The following is an 18,119-nucleotide window of genomic DNA, read 5'->3' on the forward strand; positions in this document are numbered from 1 at the left end:
AATGCTGCAGCACCCAGGGAGGGCTTTCTTCTGCTATGCCATTTTTTTCTTGACCAGAATCTATGGGGCACATGATATTTTTTGTTATCTAGATGTTAATAGATGATGCTTGTATATGTTACATACATATTTGTCTAGTATGCCAGAACTTGGCAGACTGTAAATGCACATGCATGTAATTTTAAAAACTATAAAGAAGAGAGTTGGCCATACCCCTGAGTCACATGATGATTGTACAGGTAGCACAGTCCTCTTATCTTTTCTACATTTTCATTGCTCTTTCCAGGACCTTAGTTCTCTTTTGGGGTTATTTCCACCATTTCTTTTTTCTCAGAACAGCACTGTTGTCTCAGTCTTCTTGCCTGCAAAGCTGTGTCAGTTAAAGAGCTCTCCCAACACCTTATCTTCCTATCTGCTGTTTTCTTTATTTCCAGAATATACTGGTAAGAATTTTTACCCCAATGCTATTTCTGCTTGTATTCATGTGTATAAAGTGATAAAATGAGGACTTGTGCAAATATAAACTTTCAGGCTGTGAGAGGACAAAGGCAGAGAGAAATCATGTGGTATCAGTACAGATGATTCATAATTTCTCCAATCTGCCTTGTTTTGCCAGTAGCAATTCTTGTTAATGGTTTTATATTTCTTTGATCTCTGTGTCTGACTGTTAGGGTGATTTAAAAAAAAGGTGTAAAATCCTAGAAGTGTGTTACAACTGTAACACAGTCCTTCCTTGTTAAACATTTAGGGCCAAACTGATGGTGATTCAAGCTGGTACACATGCTTATTTCTTGGTAAGGTTTAGCTTCCTCTACCCTTAAGCAAGTTAAACAATTTCATGATGATGCTTCTTATTAAAAAAGAGGGGGACTTGCTTTGTTTGCTTTGCTTTGTCTTTACCAGTGGTAATGCCAGTAGTATCTGGCAGACTGCTGATTGCATTAGGTCTGTGATGTTGTTTCTTCTAGTTCTGAGTGGTGAAAGTCAATGTTAATGATATGGATGGATGCAATTGCATAGATTTTTACACCCAGCCTCCACAGACAGCCTGTACTTTTTCAGGAAGCATTTCCATTTGTTTGAAAAAAACAGAACTGCTTAATTGTAGGGTAGTGGTAGAAGAGCTCTGCTGTCTGTGAGTAATGAGGGTGCTTGCATTTTAAAATACAAGCACTGCTTGCCATCAGTGTAGTACCTCATTAGTTTCATCTCAAAATGCATATAGCTAAGGGAAGGGATCAGGGACAGGTGTGCACGTGAACTTGAAGCAGAAACAACTGCACCACAAGGGCAGCAGAAGGAGAGATTGGGGTGGAGGCGCGAGCAACGGAGCCCTGATGAGCAAAGAGGGTAAGGGACCCTGAGTGAGCAGTTTGCTTGTTTTGAATTGTAATCTACACTGGAAAAAATACAGAAATGCATGTTGAAGCTGAATCACTTACAGCTTTAGTCAGTGGGTCCTGGAGCTGCAGGAAGGAGACCAATTGCTGGGCACTTCTAGGCTGGTTTGGTGCTGCAGCCTGTGCTCAGACCTGATTCGTGTGTATATCACTCTCCCTGCTTCCTTCTGCCACTTCCCAATTTGAGGACGTCTCTCAGTATAAGAGACAGTCTGTGTGAAAAGTTCTTGTGGTGAAATGCCCATGGGAGCTGTGGGATGGGATCCAGTGGGTGCAAACCATGAGGGGAATGCAGAGGCGATAGGCAGGCAGGATGGGGATGAAGGAGGTGTCAGTAGCTGGAGAGCCTGGGAGGATGACACACCTCCCAGGAGAAATAGCAGAGCAGCAAATCTGAGAAAAGATACATGATTGTTTGTGGGGACTGCTGGAACCTCTGCAGTTTTCTTACTGAAAAGGTGAGAGGAAAACGGAAATGCATGATGGTTTCTGACCTCCCAGTAGGCTACATCTGTTTTTCCCATTCACCTAGAGGCTTTTCAGGGTGCTCCAGCACCTGTAGCTCAGCTCCCTTCCCCATCATTGCTTCCTCCTGGCTGCCACTCTGCTCCCCCTTAACACCCTCTTCCCCTTCAGAGACACCTTGTGCCCCCTGGGGCAGGTTAATGTGCCCTCCCTTTTGCAAACCACTCCCATGCTTGGTGGCCAGGGTGTTGTTTAGGCAAGCAATGCCCTTTTTTAGTACTGTGAGAAGGCATATCACTCCTACAGATGCAGACCACACCAAGATACACTCCTGTGCACTGGGCCCACCTGCTGTATTAGAAAAGGTTCATTATGGAATCAGCCCAAATGGCCCAGTGACACCCATATAGTTGTATCTGGGGTTTAACTGTCTGACTTGGGATTAAGGCCATTAAGAAATATAACTATGATGATTTTGTGTGAGTTTTGGTACCCCTCACCCCTCTTCCAGCATTAGCATGCCTTTTTGTTTGGGAACTGATGCTCTGTCCAGCACACAACTGGATAAACACATCATGCAGTGAGCAGTTGACTCACTGGTCAAGCACAGAGGGTAATAGTGAATTGGGTAACATCAGACCGGTGACCTGTCACTAGTGGGATTTCACAGGGCTCCATCTTAGGCCCTGTGCTCTTCAACGTCTTCAGAAATGACTTGGACACAGGACTGGAAGGGATGCTAAGCAAGTTTGCAGATGACACAAAACTTGGAGCAGCTGTTGACTCCTGGAAGGCAGGGAGGCCCTGCAGAGAGACCCCAACTAATTAGAGGACTGGGCAATCACCAACCATATGAAGTTCAACAAAGGAAAGTGCCAGATTCTGCGCCTGGGATGAGGGAACCCCGGATGTACATACAGCCTGGGAAATGAGGCGCTGGAAAGCAGTGCCATGTAAAGGGACCTGGGGGTCCTGGTCGATGGCAAGTTGGATATGAGTCAGCAGTGCCCTGGCAGCCAGGAGGGCCAACCATGTCCTGGGGGACATCAGGCAAAGCATCGCCAGCTGGTTGAGGCAGGTGATTGTCCCACTCTGCTCTGCACTGGTGCAGCCTCACCTTGAATACTGTGTGCAGTTTTGGGCACCACAATATAAGGAAGATATTAAGCTACTAGAGAGAGTCTGAAAGAGGGCAGTGGAGATGGTGAAGGGCCTCAAGGGGAAGCCATATGAGGAGTGGCTGAGGTCACTTGGTCTGTTCATGCTGGAGAAGAGGAGATGGAAGGGAGACCTCATTGCAGTCTACAACTTCCTTGTGTGGGGAAGAAGAGTGGCAGACATTGATCTCTTTTCTGTGGTGACCAGTGACAGAACCCAAGGGAATGGCCTGAAGTTGTGTCAGGGGAAGTTTAGGTTGAATATTAGAAAAAAGTTTTTTCACTGAGAGGGTGGTTGGGCACTGGAACAGGCTCCTCAGGGAAGTGGTCACAGCACCAAGCCTGACAGAGTTCAGGAAGTGTTTGGATGATACTCTCAGGCACATGGTGTGACTCTTGGGGATGGTCCTGTGCAGGGCCAGGAGTTGGACTTGATGATCCTTGTGGTTCCCTTCCAACTCAGCATATTCTGTGATTCTGATTCTAGAAAGTCCTTTGTGGTCTACCAGTCTCTTACTCTTTTGAACATGGATGGTTTGTTGTCAGTAGTCACTGTGGGCAGGTAATGTAGACAGCCTCTACATCATGAGATCTTTTAGGCTGCAGGCAACTGAGACCCATCCAGCAGTGGTTAGACCTATTTCAAACATGACAGTTGCTATATCAATCATCACTTCATCAGAATATGTGGAAAATGTGCCTACTAACTTGTATCTTTGGTTTTGTTTCTTCTAGGAGTGAACTTGTTAGTGGGCACTGAAAGCGGTCTGATGCTCCTAGACAGAAGTGGGCAGGGGAAGGTTTATCCGCTCATCAATCGAAGACGATTCCAGCAAATGGATGTACTTGAAGGCCTGAATGTCTTGGTGACAATTTCTGGTAAAGTTAACTGTTTAGCGTTATATTTTTCCTCCATCTGTCATGGCATAACAGAAAGCTTTTCTTGGCAGCCTTTTGAGGGGGAAGTCCAGACTTGACTGAAGTCAGCGAGTTTTCCATCATTTCACCTCTCTGAATCTACAGTTTATTTCTGCAACTTAATCATTTTCCACACAACACCCGTGCCTGCTTGCCCTCTGTCCTTCCTTCTGTAGGGTGACCTTTAAAAGTGCTGCACAGGATTGGGGGAAATGTCTTTGTTTGCTTCTTCAGTATATGAGAGCTGGAAGTTAATGCTTTGTGAAAATGGCATTCTTTTCCTCTATCATAATTGCTTTCAACCTGACCTCTTTCTAACCAATACAGAATTTGCTACTTGGGTTTAAAGACATCTTTCTTGTGTGTTAAAAACGGTAGAATGGGAAGAGCTCTTGCTTTTAGTGTGATGTGCAGTAAGAGTTTATGTTTGAGAGAGAGGAGTACAGTGTGTACATGGAATGGAAATTCCCAGGGTGAGAAGGCAGGTCAGTGCAGCTTTTGGCCTGGTCTCTCACTGGATGCAACTTGTAGATGGCAAAGGAACGGGAGATGAAGGGTGGTGGTGATTGTTGTGTTTGTTTTGTGTGCTCTGATGAAAAACGTGTTTTATGAAGCTTGAGGTTCCAGACTCTTTGGCTCCAGAGAGTTATTGCATAAGGTTATCCTGCTGTTAGGCAGCTTGATGTGGTGCACTGTTAGTCTTTTTTCACAGGTGTTGTTCAGCCATTTACCTTCCTTTTATTTTGGTTTGTTTGGAAAATCAGTCTTTGATATGTTGCATGTGTGTGACAGGGAGAGGATGTTAAATAAGGTTTCTCACAGTGTTCCCTCTGTTGTTGTTCAGACCCACCTAGATTTTGTTGAGGCTCTGGAACCACTCTGAGTCCACTGGAGGAGCTCTTTGGGTCTCCCAATATTGTGCAAAAGGACACACGCCTAGACAATTTAATGGAATTTAATGGATTAGCAATGTGCTACCACAGGTCCAAAGAATCGTGCCCATGCTCGTGTCGTCAACACAGGACTTGTTTCTGTCTGGAACAACTGAATTTATTGGCTTGTCGCTTACTACATTCTCAACTACAGCTATAGCTATGCTGTGAAACCTATAAAAAAATGAATCAAGCAGTGTTTAAAAATACACAACCTGCTGTGTGTCCTTTTGATGTCTGATGCTGTATGTTAAAATATAAGCTGTTTGAAAGGCACCATTTGATAGAGTTTATGCTATAGCAGACCTTGTAAACAAAAATATTGTATAATCCAATTTGTGTGAAATCTGTTGGTTTGAAACTTACCCTACATGTCTGTGATTCAGTCTTGTGTATAATTGTTTTAGGTTTTTTTATCTTTGCGTCAGTCGCAATTGGAGTACCCTGACACATCCGTTTTCTTTGTTTCTTTCAAAACTATTGCTTCCTCTGTGGAGACATGCTACATTAACCCTTAGGAAATCAGCTGATTTTTGTCTGTTTTATGCCTTTATCTCTGTCCCATCTCCTGTGTTTTATGGGAGGTACGAGGAGTTTTATGGAGTACGAAACAGGAAAGAAACATCCTTGACCACTGAAAGGCAGGGCTGGGGGAGCATACTCAGTGAAACCATAATGCTGTTATGCCCAAGTTCCCCCTTATATCATGCTTTGCCTTCAGTCCTGCACTTCTCAGTTTTTATTACCCTCATGCATGACTTCCCTAAGTATCTTTTTATTCGTGGTGAGTTGCTTCACCTCTCCAGCCAAAACTGAAATGCTGAAATGAGATTGTGTTTCTGCAAGTGGTATGTTTTGACAGATTGGTTATGGAACTGCCTCTGAGCTGTGTCCCAGGACTGCCACAGCTTCACTGGGAGCATTATTCAGCTCACTGTGTGCACTCAGCCTTATGTTGCCTTGAATTTTTTGGAAAGTGATGTGCTGTTGGTGGTGGGGTTTGAAAGGTGTCACCACATTGTGTGAGGAAGTTGCAATGTGTTAGGATTTTGAAAGGATTGTCACCTAAAATTGCTTTTAATATACACTCTTGAGTTTGAAAACATGAAATCAATTCTTGACCCAATTTATATCTGAAATACAAAACTTTTTGACAACAAAGCTTTTGATACTGAGATACTGAGCCTGCTAGAACTAGTACAAGAAAGCTTTGCAGGTAAAAGAAAGTAGCTGATTGGTTCTTCAGCTCATACTGTTGAGAGGCAAAAACATAGTTTCAGCTGCTCAGGTGATACAGTGGAGAGTGATAAAAATACTGGAGGTGAGAGTGGCAACATGCATACAGAACACACTCCTGTTGTGGCTCCCTGGGGGTTTTGCCAACCCCGCTGGCGGACGGTGGCACCAGGAATGTAGGAAGAGATGACAGAGTAGAAGAACTGGTTGGAATCTGTCTGCTTAATAATTACAAACCACAGAGACAACAAAAACAAAAATGCAGTATAGGAAAAGGGACTTTACATTTGAAACTATGTCTGTGGGAGAATCCAAGCTGGGAGTTCTCGAAGAATTCTCTTGCTGATCAGTTCATTTGATGTCTGGAGCTGAGTTTTCTTTCTTAGATCGTCCCCAAGAAAATAAAAAAGACCAGATTTTTGAGAGCTGTTTAAACTGACTGATAGAACTTTACAAAGAGAAGGCTCTAATCCCCCCACTCTGAATGTGAACATTAAGAGCACCATAACTTGTTGAAATACGTGCATAGCCATATTTGTATAACTAACCAGTCCTGCTCTTTTCATGTCAGGCTGCAGAAAGGCAGAGGAATTTCCTGTCTTGTGACTTTTCTCTGTGGTCTAGACACAAAAACACAATGGGAACACACTTCATATATTTCTCTGTTGTTTTGAAAAATGTTTCTGGTTGGACAGAAATACACTGGTGCACATCATGTAAACCAGAATTTTAAAAAAATTAGCCATGTGCTGGGAAATTCCCATGTGTACTGTTTGTTCTGAGTCTTCAAGGTTGACTAAGCTACCGGGAAAGCTACAGCCTTGAAAATATCTGAAGCAGAATTTGTCTCCTGATGAACAGGAACTCACGATGGTGCCTCGTACTGACCTTGAGCCCTCTGAGCTCTTTCTTGCCCAGAACTGAAGTGGCTTCTGGTCTGGTCTATGTTTCCTATTTTTCCATGTTTCTAAAAGGGCCCTTGTGGCTATTGTTTGCACTGTTTTCATGGAAGGACCTTTTCTTGGTCAGATATGGGACTTTTGGGGACTGTTTCATGCTCTAGTCCCTTCTCCAAATCTTGGGAAAGCTACAGGAGTGGTAGGGTTTTATCCTTTTATGAAACATGTCTTAGTCAATATGAAGTCAGGCAATAAATCAGGGTGCTTATTTACTGCCAAATCTACAGTTCCATTTGTAATGGAGATAAACAAAGGACAGTGCAATGTTACTTCACATTTCATTGCATTCCATTAGAACAGAAGGGCTTTTAAAATTAAGTAGCAGGTCCAGTATTTGCAATCAGGTCTCCAATTCCACTTTAAGCTTGGTGAACAGATTTTTTACTTTGAAACCACCTCCTCTTTTCTTCCTGCCCTTACCCATCCTGCTAATCATAAAAAGATCTTTTAGACCATGTGTCTTTGTAATGCCGTGTCTTGTGCTGGAGTCCATGGAGCAACCTGTTTGCAAGCTGTGCTTTCCCATGTGCTTCCCCAGCCCTTACAGATTCTTTTTCTGGCAAGCCCAGCTCTGTTAGGGGATGCCCTGCCATCAGGATAGCGGGTCTGTGCCAGCTCCAGGACCCCCGGGTGGAGCTGGCTGGGCACAGCAGGATGGTCTCAATGCTTGGGCCTCATGTCCTGCTGCCACCAGTATCCCCAAGCAGCCAGCTCCATGAACTGATCCGTCAGTAGGCATCATGTGAAAACTTAGAAGACAAGTTAAAGATGTTAGCTGAACTCTGTAGCTGGGCCTGGCTGGAAGGCTGCCAGGTGGACCATCTTGACAGGTCACAGCTTTCTGCAGCATAGGCCAGTGCTGTGTCACTTGCCTGTGTCGCTCCAGCCCAGCAGTGGCTGTGGTACAGGTCACCTCTTACGTCCAAGAGCCGTGAAACATTCTCTACAGTCACCTGGCCACCTCATCATGGCTGGTGAAGCACAACCATGGAGCTACTGCAGTGACAACTATGGTCCCTGAGAGCATCTCCTGTTTTCTTTCCTTCCACAGAGCCTTATTAAATGGCTCCCAGTCAAAGCAGGGATGATCTCCCTTCCTCGCTCACAGTTTCATCTATGGAACTGTAATGGTTTTGAGCAGCAAAGAGCTGGGGGAAGGAGAATGCAACTTTGAATATGTGCATTTAGGGTCACCTTCTCACTAGTTCAGCTTTGTAGGCCCTTAGTTGTTAAAGAATTACTGGTAAAGTTTATTGTGAACCTTGCTTTGCATTCAAAGAGGCCTTGTCATATTGAGAGTTAAGAGTCTGCGCAGTATTTTGATGACATGGCAGATGCATTGTCAGTTGAAGATAGGGCAGCCTGGGAAAGTAGCTTCTCTCACCTGTGGAGAAGAAACACCTCTCGCAGTTGCTGTGTACAACTCTTACAGCACAAGGGAAGGGCTGCTGATAAAGCAGTCATCAGCTTTTAGCAAGCAGATGAAGTTTGCATGGGCCACGTGAAATTCCCTCACAGTAATTTCCGATATTGTACGTTCTTCGTTACTACAGAACTCGTGTAAAGTGGTTCAGTAATGAAATTTATGCCATGAAAAATCTTATTAAAACTCAATCAGTTTGTCTCTGAGAATGATACAAGGGATGGAAATGTCCTGATTGCTAACTGAGAAAAGTTTGTGCAGTTTGTAAAAATACATATCCATAAGTTTGTAAAATATCATATCCATATTCTTCTTCACTTGTGCTTCCTCCTTTCAATCCAGTCCTACTCCTTCTGATAGCTGTATAGATAGTTTCAGGTCTCATATTCCATCCTGCTGCTCTCCTACAGTTTTGTGCCAAAAAGAGCCATTCTGACTCAGCTATAGATATGTATTTTTTTTTTTAATCTCAGTGCATGACTCTCTGGTGTTTTTGTTGTGGAAGTACAGCCCTCTTTTAATGAAAGTTGTTTATGTCCTAAGAACCAGCCAGCCAAAGAGCTGTTCTGTTGATTTTGTCATTTATGTTCATGTGGTATTACCATCATTGCTTATGGTAAAGCACTTGTCTGGGTGGAGTCTGGAGTGAAGCTGTTGTGGACATAAAAACAGAGGGAGATTTCTGTGGTTGCAGCATTTTCTGCTTCATTATTATTTTGGTTTACTCTGCAGGGCTTTCTGTTTGCCTGGGCAGGGCTTTTTGTAAGTATCTTCCTATGGAGATAAACCAATTTGTTTCATTTTGGGGCCAGGTAAGAAGAACAAGTTGCGAGTTTACTATTTGTCCTGGTTAAGAAATAAAATCCTTCACAACGACCCTGAAGTAGAAAAGAAACAGGGCTGGACAACGGTGGGCGACTTGGAAGGCTGTGTGCACTATAAAGTTGGTGAGTAGCAAATACAGTAATCAAATAGTCAGGATAAAAGATGGCTGAGAAAGAGAACTACAGTGCATGTAGCTACTAGGTTTAAGGTTTGGTTGGTTTTATTTACACCTGTCTTATCTATTCCTCAAGGTGAATTTTGCTGGCAAAGCACCAGAATAGATGGCAAGTTATGGGGTTAAATTGAGATGATGAGAGAGGTTTTGTGATGGGATGATGGGCTGTGAGCTGGAGAGGGTGCAAATCCCCATCTGTCTGCTTCCCGTAATGGATGCAGCTTCTAGAAGTGTGCTGATATGGGCAGTGAGGACTGGTAATATTTCACCATCTCTCTTAGACCCTTTAAATAACAGAGGGATTCTTGTCCCCAGCAACAGTTCTCTTCACCAACAAGTTTCCCCGATCTTTTACCATGGTGAATTTACAAGCTGGAATAGATTGAAAAAAGTCTCTCTTTAATGTAGATTTTGAATACTGGGGGAGAAAAAATTAAAAGAAAAAAAAAAAACATTGGAGGAGAAAGGAAGCCCAACTAGTGCACGAGGTTTGGGAGGGTATCTGGAAACAGAAGCATATGTTTAACTTCAAGATGATTCATCGATTCCTCTAAGCTCATGAAATTCCCTAATGCTGTCTCAGATTCATTGCAGTAGAATTATAGGATGAAGAGTATTTTCACTAGACAGGTGCCCTTTGAGTGGTTTTAAGTAATTTAAATGAATTTGGCTATAGAAACTTCCACCAAAGCTAGTGAAAGACATGCAGCATTCACAGCCAGCGAAGTACGCAGTGAGCCTGCTGCCCTTCAGGTGGGGATATGAACCAAGAGCTCTTGCTCCTGCTTCAGTTTCACGGTGCATCCTAAGGGGCACTGGATGTTGCCTTTGATTTGATTTTCTCCCAAGAGCCAGCTCAGTTCCTTTCCATCTGTGTCAGTCAGTGTGGAGCACCAGCAATCAAACTGTTCTCAGTCTCCTCCTGTCACGCATGTGCTCTTGGAGAAATCTGCTAATGGGGCGTAATCAATAGCAGTGGCAGTAAGTGACTGATGAACCAGGAGCTTGACCCCGAAAACAATTAATAATGCACTGCTCTGGTGTCATACCCCAGGGTGTCAGCAGCATAATAAAGTGGGCTGGTAACAATACATCAACAGCTATTGAAAGGAGGCTTTCCAGCAGGGAAGCATCTGAAACAAAGAGCATTCTCTTCCAGTTGAAGAGAGGTTTGTTATGCTGGGCTGCAGCCTGGCACTGAACTTCCCTCTGAACCATAGAAATACAGTAGACTTCTTCAGGTAGTGAGAGAGCTCTTTGACAGCTGTGCTTCAGTTCCCAAGAAGGAGAGCTCTGCCAATAGTTGGGTTCGCAGTCTGGACGCTGTCACCAAGGCAGCTGGCACTGATCACTTCCTTGTCTCTTTGATGCAAAAGGGGTCTCAGACATAAGGGTGAAGTGGTATTTATGGATTTCAGTTGCTTCAGGCAACTTTTGGCTCCTCTAAATGATAAATTGCTCTTTTGAAACTTAAGATTTGGGTGAATTCCCAGATAGCATCCAGAGCAAAGAATGAGTATAATCAAATGTCCCCTTTCACAGATAAGGTGGTTTTGTTCAACACCCCCCTCTTCCCCCCGAAGAAAATTCCAGGAAGTCTTGTAAGCAAGACAAGACTGAACAAAAGCTCTGTTTTAGTCAGTACAGCTGTGGAGGTTGAGAGACATTTTTATCTGTTGAAAAAGTGTCAAGTCCTTTAACACTTCTAATTCAGTAGTCTTGCCTTCCTGCACAGTAAAAAAAGCAAGTATTAGCTTGGTCTACCTGTTGCTTACCAAGAGAAAATAACTGCAGGCTTGTACAGAAGTAGGATGTCTAAAGGACATTAAAATAGCATTCATTAAAGAAGTGTTCTCACAAATTTTGAGGTTTTCACTCCTAATGTGTTTCAAAATTAGTTTTGTTTGGGAGATATAATGGCAGAAGGTGAAGGTGCATGGAATTATACATTGTTTTGAAGAAGTGTTATATTCCTCTAAAACTTGGGCTAAAAAGGTTGCACTATCATCTAAATAATGCTAATTTTTTTCTTTCCCTATGGAAATGGGAAAGAATGCTGGAAACATGTAAACAAACTTAAATATCTGTAAGTCTGCATGATTTGTTCCTTCCCAAATCCAGATGGTAGCTGGAAATACAGATCCAGCAACACTTCTGGAATGTCCAGAACAGACCTTTTCTGATGGTTAATTTAGCCAGCAGTTTGAATGAGGCAACAGAGATGTATTTGAGCATCTGTCACTATGTAATTACACTTTATTTCTGATAAATGAAGTGGATTTTTTTTCTTTTTCTCAAATGAGTTATCTCAGACTTTAGGGACAAAGGAAAATTCTCCATTATCAAACTTGCCTTTTGCTGTTGAAATTGGGTTGTTTCTTAATATTATTTTTTTTAATTTCTTTTTTTCCTCCTATCTCTGGGGAATTTTGCCATCAGCTCAAAGTAACAGTATCAGTGCTGTGACTGGAAATGCCAATACACTCTTCCACAGTCACAGCCTTCTTTTATTGGAATGTCCCTGTCTGAAAACTCGTTTTCTTGTCTTGATGAATTAGCACTGTCCAATGTGGAAAACAATAAGTGTAAATAAGTGTGTACTGACTAGGTAATTCTAAATATGGTGACATGGTCAGTTACTAATAATGACTTTTGTGGCATAAATGTATCAACATTCTTAACTACATAGAATTAGCAGTCCTAAAATGCAGTGTTACTAAATCCTCAAAATGACAGTATTTCTTCATACTTACATAAATTTTCTGCTTTCTTGAAGTAATTGGAATGACTTTAGAATTACTGCTGAATTCTTTTTTGTTTTCTTTAATTTCAGTAAAATATGAAAGAATCAAGTTCTTGGTAATTGCATTGAAGAGTTCTGTGGAAGTCTATGCATGGGCACCAAAGCCATACCATAAATTTATGGCCTTTAAGGTAACAGTATATTTCAGCCATACGTAGGATTTTCTCATAGCCGCTTGCAACTGTCCCTATTATGAAAATGTTCTGACATTTTATTATGGCCATATTACAAGTTCTTCAGTAAATCTCCACAAACTTGGTATTATATTAATTTAGGAGTTATTTTAGTTCTAAGAGACAGTACTTAAAGGTTTGAATTGTGACCAAGCAAAAAGTAGTAATGACACAATATCACAACTTTTTGTTTGATCTCTCTGTAAATAAAACACAAGGCAGAGAGAAGTGTATTGAGTCTAAAGTTCTTTGTCTGAGCAGAACAAGTTATGAAGTGATACTCAGCATTGTTACAGGATTTTTTTTGAATGCTGCAAGAAAGAAGTTAGATGACTTGATGTAATTGCCAGACTGATTTACAGTTACTGTTCGTTGTGCAGATTGAAGTACTACAGGAGTGTCAAATTGCCCTGAACTTTGGAGAAAACAATTTTTATTAAAAAAGCAAACAGACCAAGTAAACCCCACATAAAATAGTTTAGGTGATTGAAATGTAGGAGTTTGCAGAGTAATCTGTCCTTGTCCACGAGAGATATGTTAGCCTAACTGGTCTGGTGGCTGGGGACCAGAGGCATGTGGAGGAATAAACCCATAACGTGTGCATTCGAGCATGTTTTTATAAAGCCTATTGTTGTTCTAAGAAGTTAAGTAAATCTCTGATGCTTGTCTCACAGTCATTTGGAGAACTGGTACATAAGCCATTGCTGGTGGATCTAACCGTAGAAGAGGGTCAGAGACTAAAAGTGATCTATGGCTCCTGCGCTGGTTTCCATGCCGTTGATGTGGATTCAGGATCAGTCTATGATATTTATCTACCAACACATGTAAGAGCTGCTGCTGGGGTTGGGTTTTTTCTTTCTGGTATATCATCCCCTTGCCCCCCACCCCTTCCTTTCCTCAAATGCCCAATATGTCAGGCAGTCCCTGTGGATCACTGCCAAATGCTTGCAGTGGTGAATTGGGTGGACAAGTCTTAAGCAGATGCAGCCATGCGTGCTTAGGGGTTTGTGCCTCAATGTCAGTCCTTTCCTCATGGCCAGAATGTCTCTATGGTTGGGAGTTGCCCACTCAGATCCGATGTGGGCCAACATGACAGTTTCAGGGCTAGCAGCTAAATGGCCAAGCTCATTGCAAATGCCCAGCAGCAAAAATGACACAACAGCCCACTGATGAGTTTCAACGGGGTTGGCAAAGGCCAGGTGGCCTTAGCTGCCTCAGTTTCCTGTTGTTCATTGTACGCAGAGGTGTCAGATGGGCCACCCCAAGCACTGTTCAATGCAGTGCAGAGGTCTGAGGTCTGCATCGGGGCTGCTTGCCCCAGACTCCCTTTCTGCCCATTGAAAGAAAAAGGCACACCTACAGAGAAATTAATTTTCCCTGGTTTGAGATGTCTGCTTTAAGATGAGAGGATTTGTGCTCCAACGGTTTTTACAGGTCTTGGTCACTGTGTAGGGTGTGTAGCTTGAGGGGAGCAGATCTAGTACTTCTAAAATGAGTGAATTTGGAATTAGATGATCTTTAAAGTCCCTTCCAGCCCAAGCCATTCTATGAATCCCTAATGTGCGAGCCAAAAATAAAAATCACTCAGCCCTTTCTTCTAGCTCTGCAACATTAAAACAAAATATTCCTCTTCACTTCTGTCTCTGTAGATCCAGAGTAGTATCCAACCTCATGCAATCATCATTCTCCCAAACACGGATGGGATGGAGCTATTGGTCTGCTACGAGGATGAAGGAGTTTATGTCAACACATATGGAAGGATAACCAAGGATGTTGTTCTGCAGTGGGGAGAAATGCCAACTTCAGTTGGTAAGTGCCTCTGGCAAGCCATATACAATGTGCTGTTAGGGACCGTGAGTGTGTTCACGTGGGCAGGAGGAAGGAGCATCGAGTTTGCTGCTTCTGCATCTGAAGTCATTGCTATATTATTTCTGGAAAACAGCTGCACAAAGCGAAGAGTAATCATATGGATCTGTTTTATGCTGAAGTTTTTATGAACAAACTCCAAAAGTTGTGGAGTTCATGATTGAAAAACTCACCATGACCTCTGTAGGCTGCTGCAGAATTTTTTCTAGACAGCCACAAAGTTGTGGAAACCTTTCAGTATAAAAACTGTAAGGTGGCAGATGACTAAAATGTTATGGGTAATTCTATATAGATAACAAAATGTGTATCTCATTTGGTGGTCTGCTTATTCACCTGTAGATTGCTCATCTATCCTAGCACAATTCTCCCTCATCTCTCCAGTTCAAAGTAAGGTCGTTTTGAGAGGGGGAGCAATGAGTGCAGTAAAATGGGTGCATATTTTTTATGGACACAAGGACACACCAGGATCTCTCTTACTGCTTGTGCTGCCGTATTTCAGTGCAGAGTGTACCATGGGCTGTGATCACACCTTCCTTTTGTTGGGCAAGCACATTGTGTTTTACGTGCTATGGAATGGATGCATATATTGGGAGATGACTGCTGATAGCTGTTTGAGCAACAGGAACAACAGTGGAGGAGGAAATTTAAAGAAGTCTCATGCACAGCATGTTCAATCTTGTGATTAACTCTTGACTAGATCTAAAAGCAAGCAGAATTTATCAGATGGCAAATTCCAGAGCCTTTGGAGACTGGAATACTTGTGAAGTAAATGACATTGAGGTGGCCAACAGCATCTGAACATCTCATCTGACAATTTTGGAAATTATTTGGCCCAGTTAGCACTAGTGGCATATTTAAAAATAGATAGTTTTTCATCATGATGGCATGTGCAATATTATTGCTGTACATTATACTGTAGTAGATAATTTGACTTAATGTCACTGAAAGTTAATATGAAAAAAAATGATGTCAAAGGGAAGTACTGAAAAATTAAATATTTTTAAATTTTGATGGCTAAGAAATTATTTTTATTTTTCTGTTAAGTGTGCATGCGAATCAGGGGCAACAGCTTAGTCTTCATTAAGTTCCCGTATGTTATTTTTGACAGCATTCCTTAAGACTATCCGTTGAATTGCTTTTTGAATATACTTTTTCATAATGCTGGTGACTTTTCTTTTTATTTAATTTTCTTCCTGCTATCAAAAGCAGATTTTTTTCCTCATGCTATTACTGATTTGTGTTCCCCTGTGCTATTCATATGGAAAAATGTTTGATTTGTTGCTTTATTTTTACACAAAGGAAAGCAGTATGTCAAATAATAATACTCCTACTTTAAAAGCTTAATGTGAACCTTTTTTTGAGGTATACAGAATGCTTTTCAGACCAGTTGGCTTTCTCAAGGAGATCAGTTTTTGAAGTATTACTCCCTCTCACTCTCTGTGTTTTTGCTGACTAACTCCTTCAGGGAGGGAAAATAACACTGTAAGACAGAGAGCTGATGCTGCAGGCCTACTGGACTAGTCTGTTTAAACCTTGGCTTCTGCTTTCTCCTGGTCAACACCTAATTAACCTGTCTCTTTGCCAAACTTGTGAGAAGAAGCCTGTGTAAAAACTAAATGTTCCCTCCATCTAATTAAAGGTTATGAAGTTCCCTTTGTGTCATGAATGCTCAGGGAAGAAGTACATAACTAACACAGAAAACACACAAAGGAAATTTAAAAAAAAGGCATTTTTAGGTGTCATGAATGTTCTGAGGACAGAAATAGTACTCTGAATACTCTGTGTGTAGCTATAATACACACATGCAGGTAATTTTACTAGAACACATCAATATGTTCCTTGCTTTTTCTGTTCCTCCATGTTGCTTTCTACTTGTCCTAAAGTGCTGTTTTCTTTCCAAAGCATACATCCGGTCTAACCAGATCATGGGCTGGGGAGAAAAAGCTATAGAAATACGATCCGTGGAAACTGGACACTTGGATGGTGTGTTCATGCACAAAAGGGCACAAAGACTCAAATTCTTGTGTGAACGCAATGACAAGGTATGTTCCACCCCCCCTCCCCAAGTTTGTTGCCAAGATGATAAGCGTGTACTTTGATTGGGTACTTGGGTTGGGTTGACCTTGACCAGCAGCCAAACACCCACCCAGCCTCAAGCCCTCTCCCCTCTCCCATGGAATGGAAAGAAAATGGTAGAATGGTAGATTGGAAGAAAGAAATGGAAAGAAGGCTCATAGATTGACATATAGTCAACTTAGTAAGACAGCAAAGACTGTGCTTGCAAGCCAGACAAAATATGGAGTTAATACACAACCTCCCATTGGCAGGTGGACATCCAGATGCTTTCCACATGTAATGCTTGTTTGGGAAGGCAAATGTCGTCACCACAGCATCCCTCCTGTCCTCTCCCTTTCCCTGGGCTGTTATTGGTGCGCGTGACGCTGCATGTTATGGGACGTCCCTTTGGTCAGTTTGGGTCACTGTGCCCTCCCAGTCCCTTGCCCATCCCAGCCCACGGGTCTTTTAGGGGTGAGTGGGCTGGAGAGAAAGCTTTGATGCTGTGCAAGTGTTGTTCAGCAGTAGCCAAAACACCAGTGTGTTAGCAACACTGTTTAACCACAGATGCAAAGCCCAGCACCATACAGGCTGCTGTGAAGAGTGTCAACTCCATCCCCACCAGACACAGCAATTGCACTGCCAGTATTGGGGATAGTGAAGGCAAATTAGAGCCACTGCTGTCCTACTTGTTGAATTTGCCAATCTCTTTTCTTTACAGGTTTTCTTTGCCTCCGTACGGTCAGGTGGAAGTAGTCAAGTCTATTTCATGACCCTTGGCAGGACTTCTCTTCTGAGCTGGTAGAAGTGGTGGGATTTGGAGAGGAATTGGTGACATCCAGAGCCTGAGATCTTCATAACTTGGAATTATTTTCAACTGGAGTACAGACCTGCACTAATGCAGCACTCTGTGTAAATGTGTGTGCAGGCATCACTGGTGTTAGGTTTCTTTATGTTTTTCAACTGAGGCTGCGACGCAGCTGGTGCTGTAAAGATATTGCCATCAGGTGCTACAATGTCTTTGAGATTCGGGATCACACTAGAAAGCTACAGGTCTTCTTTCCCTTCAGCTCCAGGATTCCTAGGCTTTGAAGGACTCGGATTGTTAGTGTTAAAACAGAGAAGGGGGGAAAAAGGAAGAAAAACAAACCAGGCTTACCATGAACATGCTGTTTGTTGAGTGGACAGGAGGCAGGCAAGAGAAGGTGACAAGTGGTGTAGAGAGTCAGACTGGCTGAAACAGAGGGCAGATCTAGTCTAGTAATGTTAACAATGTATTTAATTGACATTTCTTTTTTGTAATGTGACAATGTGGACAAAGAGGAAGGTGCAGGTTTTAAGAAGTTAATATTTATAAAATGTGAAAGACACAGTGACTAGGATAACTTCTTCTTGGGGGACAGGGAGGGTGGGAAGGGACTCGGGGTGGAATTCTTAGGGTTTTTTGTTTCTGCAGTTTTATTTTGGCCTGGCCAATAACTTTAGTCATTTTCTGTGTACCAGGTGTTGCCTGAAACATGTGCAGATGATTAAAAAAAAAAGGAAAAAAAAATTCATTTTCTATAATGATTCTGTGTTAGGCCAGAACTTGGTTATGTCACAGTATTAGCACTGCCTCAGTTAAAGGTTTAATTTTTGTTTAAACCTAGAAGTGCAACAACAGTTTTACCACAGTCTGCACTTGCAGAACTAAAAAAAAAAAAAAAAAAAAAAAAAAAAAAAAAAAAAAAAA

The 18,119-nt window shown here is 42.2% G+C and overlaps 1 protein-coding gene across 12 annotated transcripts in view; it reads left to right on the top strand.

The window, feature by feature from the left end:
- The window catches only part of MAP4K4 (mitogen-activated protein kinase kinase kinase kinase 4), a 166,848-nt gene extending 148,729 nt beyond the window's left edge, over window positions 1–18,119 (top strand). For all 12 annotated transcript variants that reach the window (XM_027674936.1, XM_027674937.1, XM_027674942.1 and 9 more), the window contains 7 exons: window positions 3,758–3,901; window positions 9,303–9,437; window positions 12,324–12,424; window positions 13,141–13,290; window positions 14,116–14,275; window positions 16,235–16,374; window positions 17,109–18,119. In XM_027674936.1, the coding sequence (XP_027530737.1) occupies window positions 3,758–3,901; window positions 9,303–9,437; window positions 12,324–12,424; window positions 13,141–13,290; window positions 14,116–14,275; window positions 16,235–16,374; window positions 17,109–17,192 (914 nt within the window). In that variant the 3' untranslated portion in view covers window positions 17,193–18,119. The remainder of the gene's footprint in view (window positions 1–3,757; window positions 3,902–9,302; window positions 9,438–12,323; window positions 12,425–13,140; window positions 13,291–14,115; window positions 14,276–16,234; window positions 16,375–17,108) is intronic.

This window comes from Neopelma chrysocephalum, unplaced genomic scaffold (assembly GCF_003984885.1).
Source record: "Neopelma chrysocephalum unplaced genomic scaffold, ASM398488v2 Primary Assembly neopelma1_25, whole genome shotgun sequence".
Classification (NCBI taxonomy): Eukaryota; Metazoa; Chordata; class Aves; order Passeriformes; family Pipridae; genus Neopelma; species Neopelma chrysocephalum.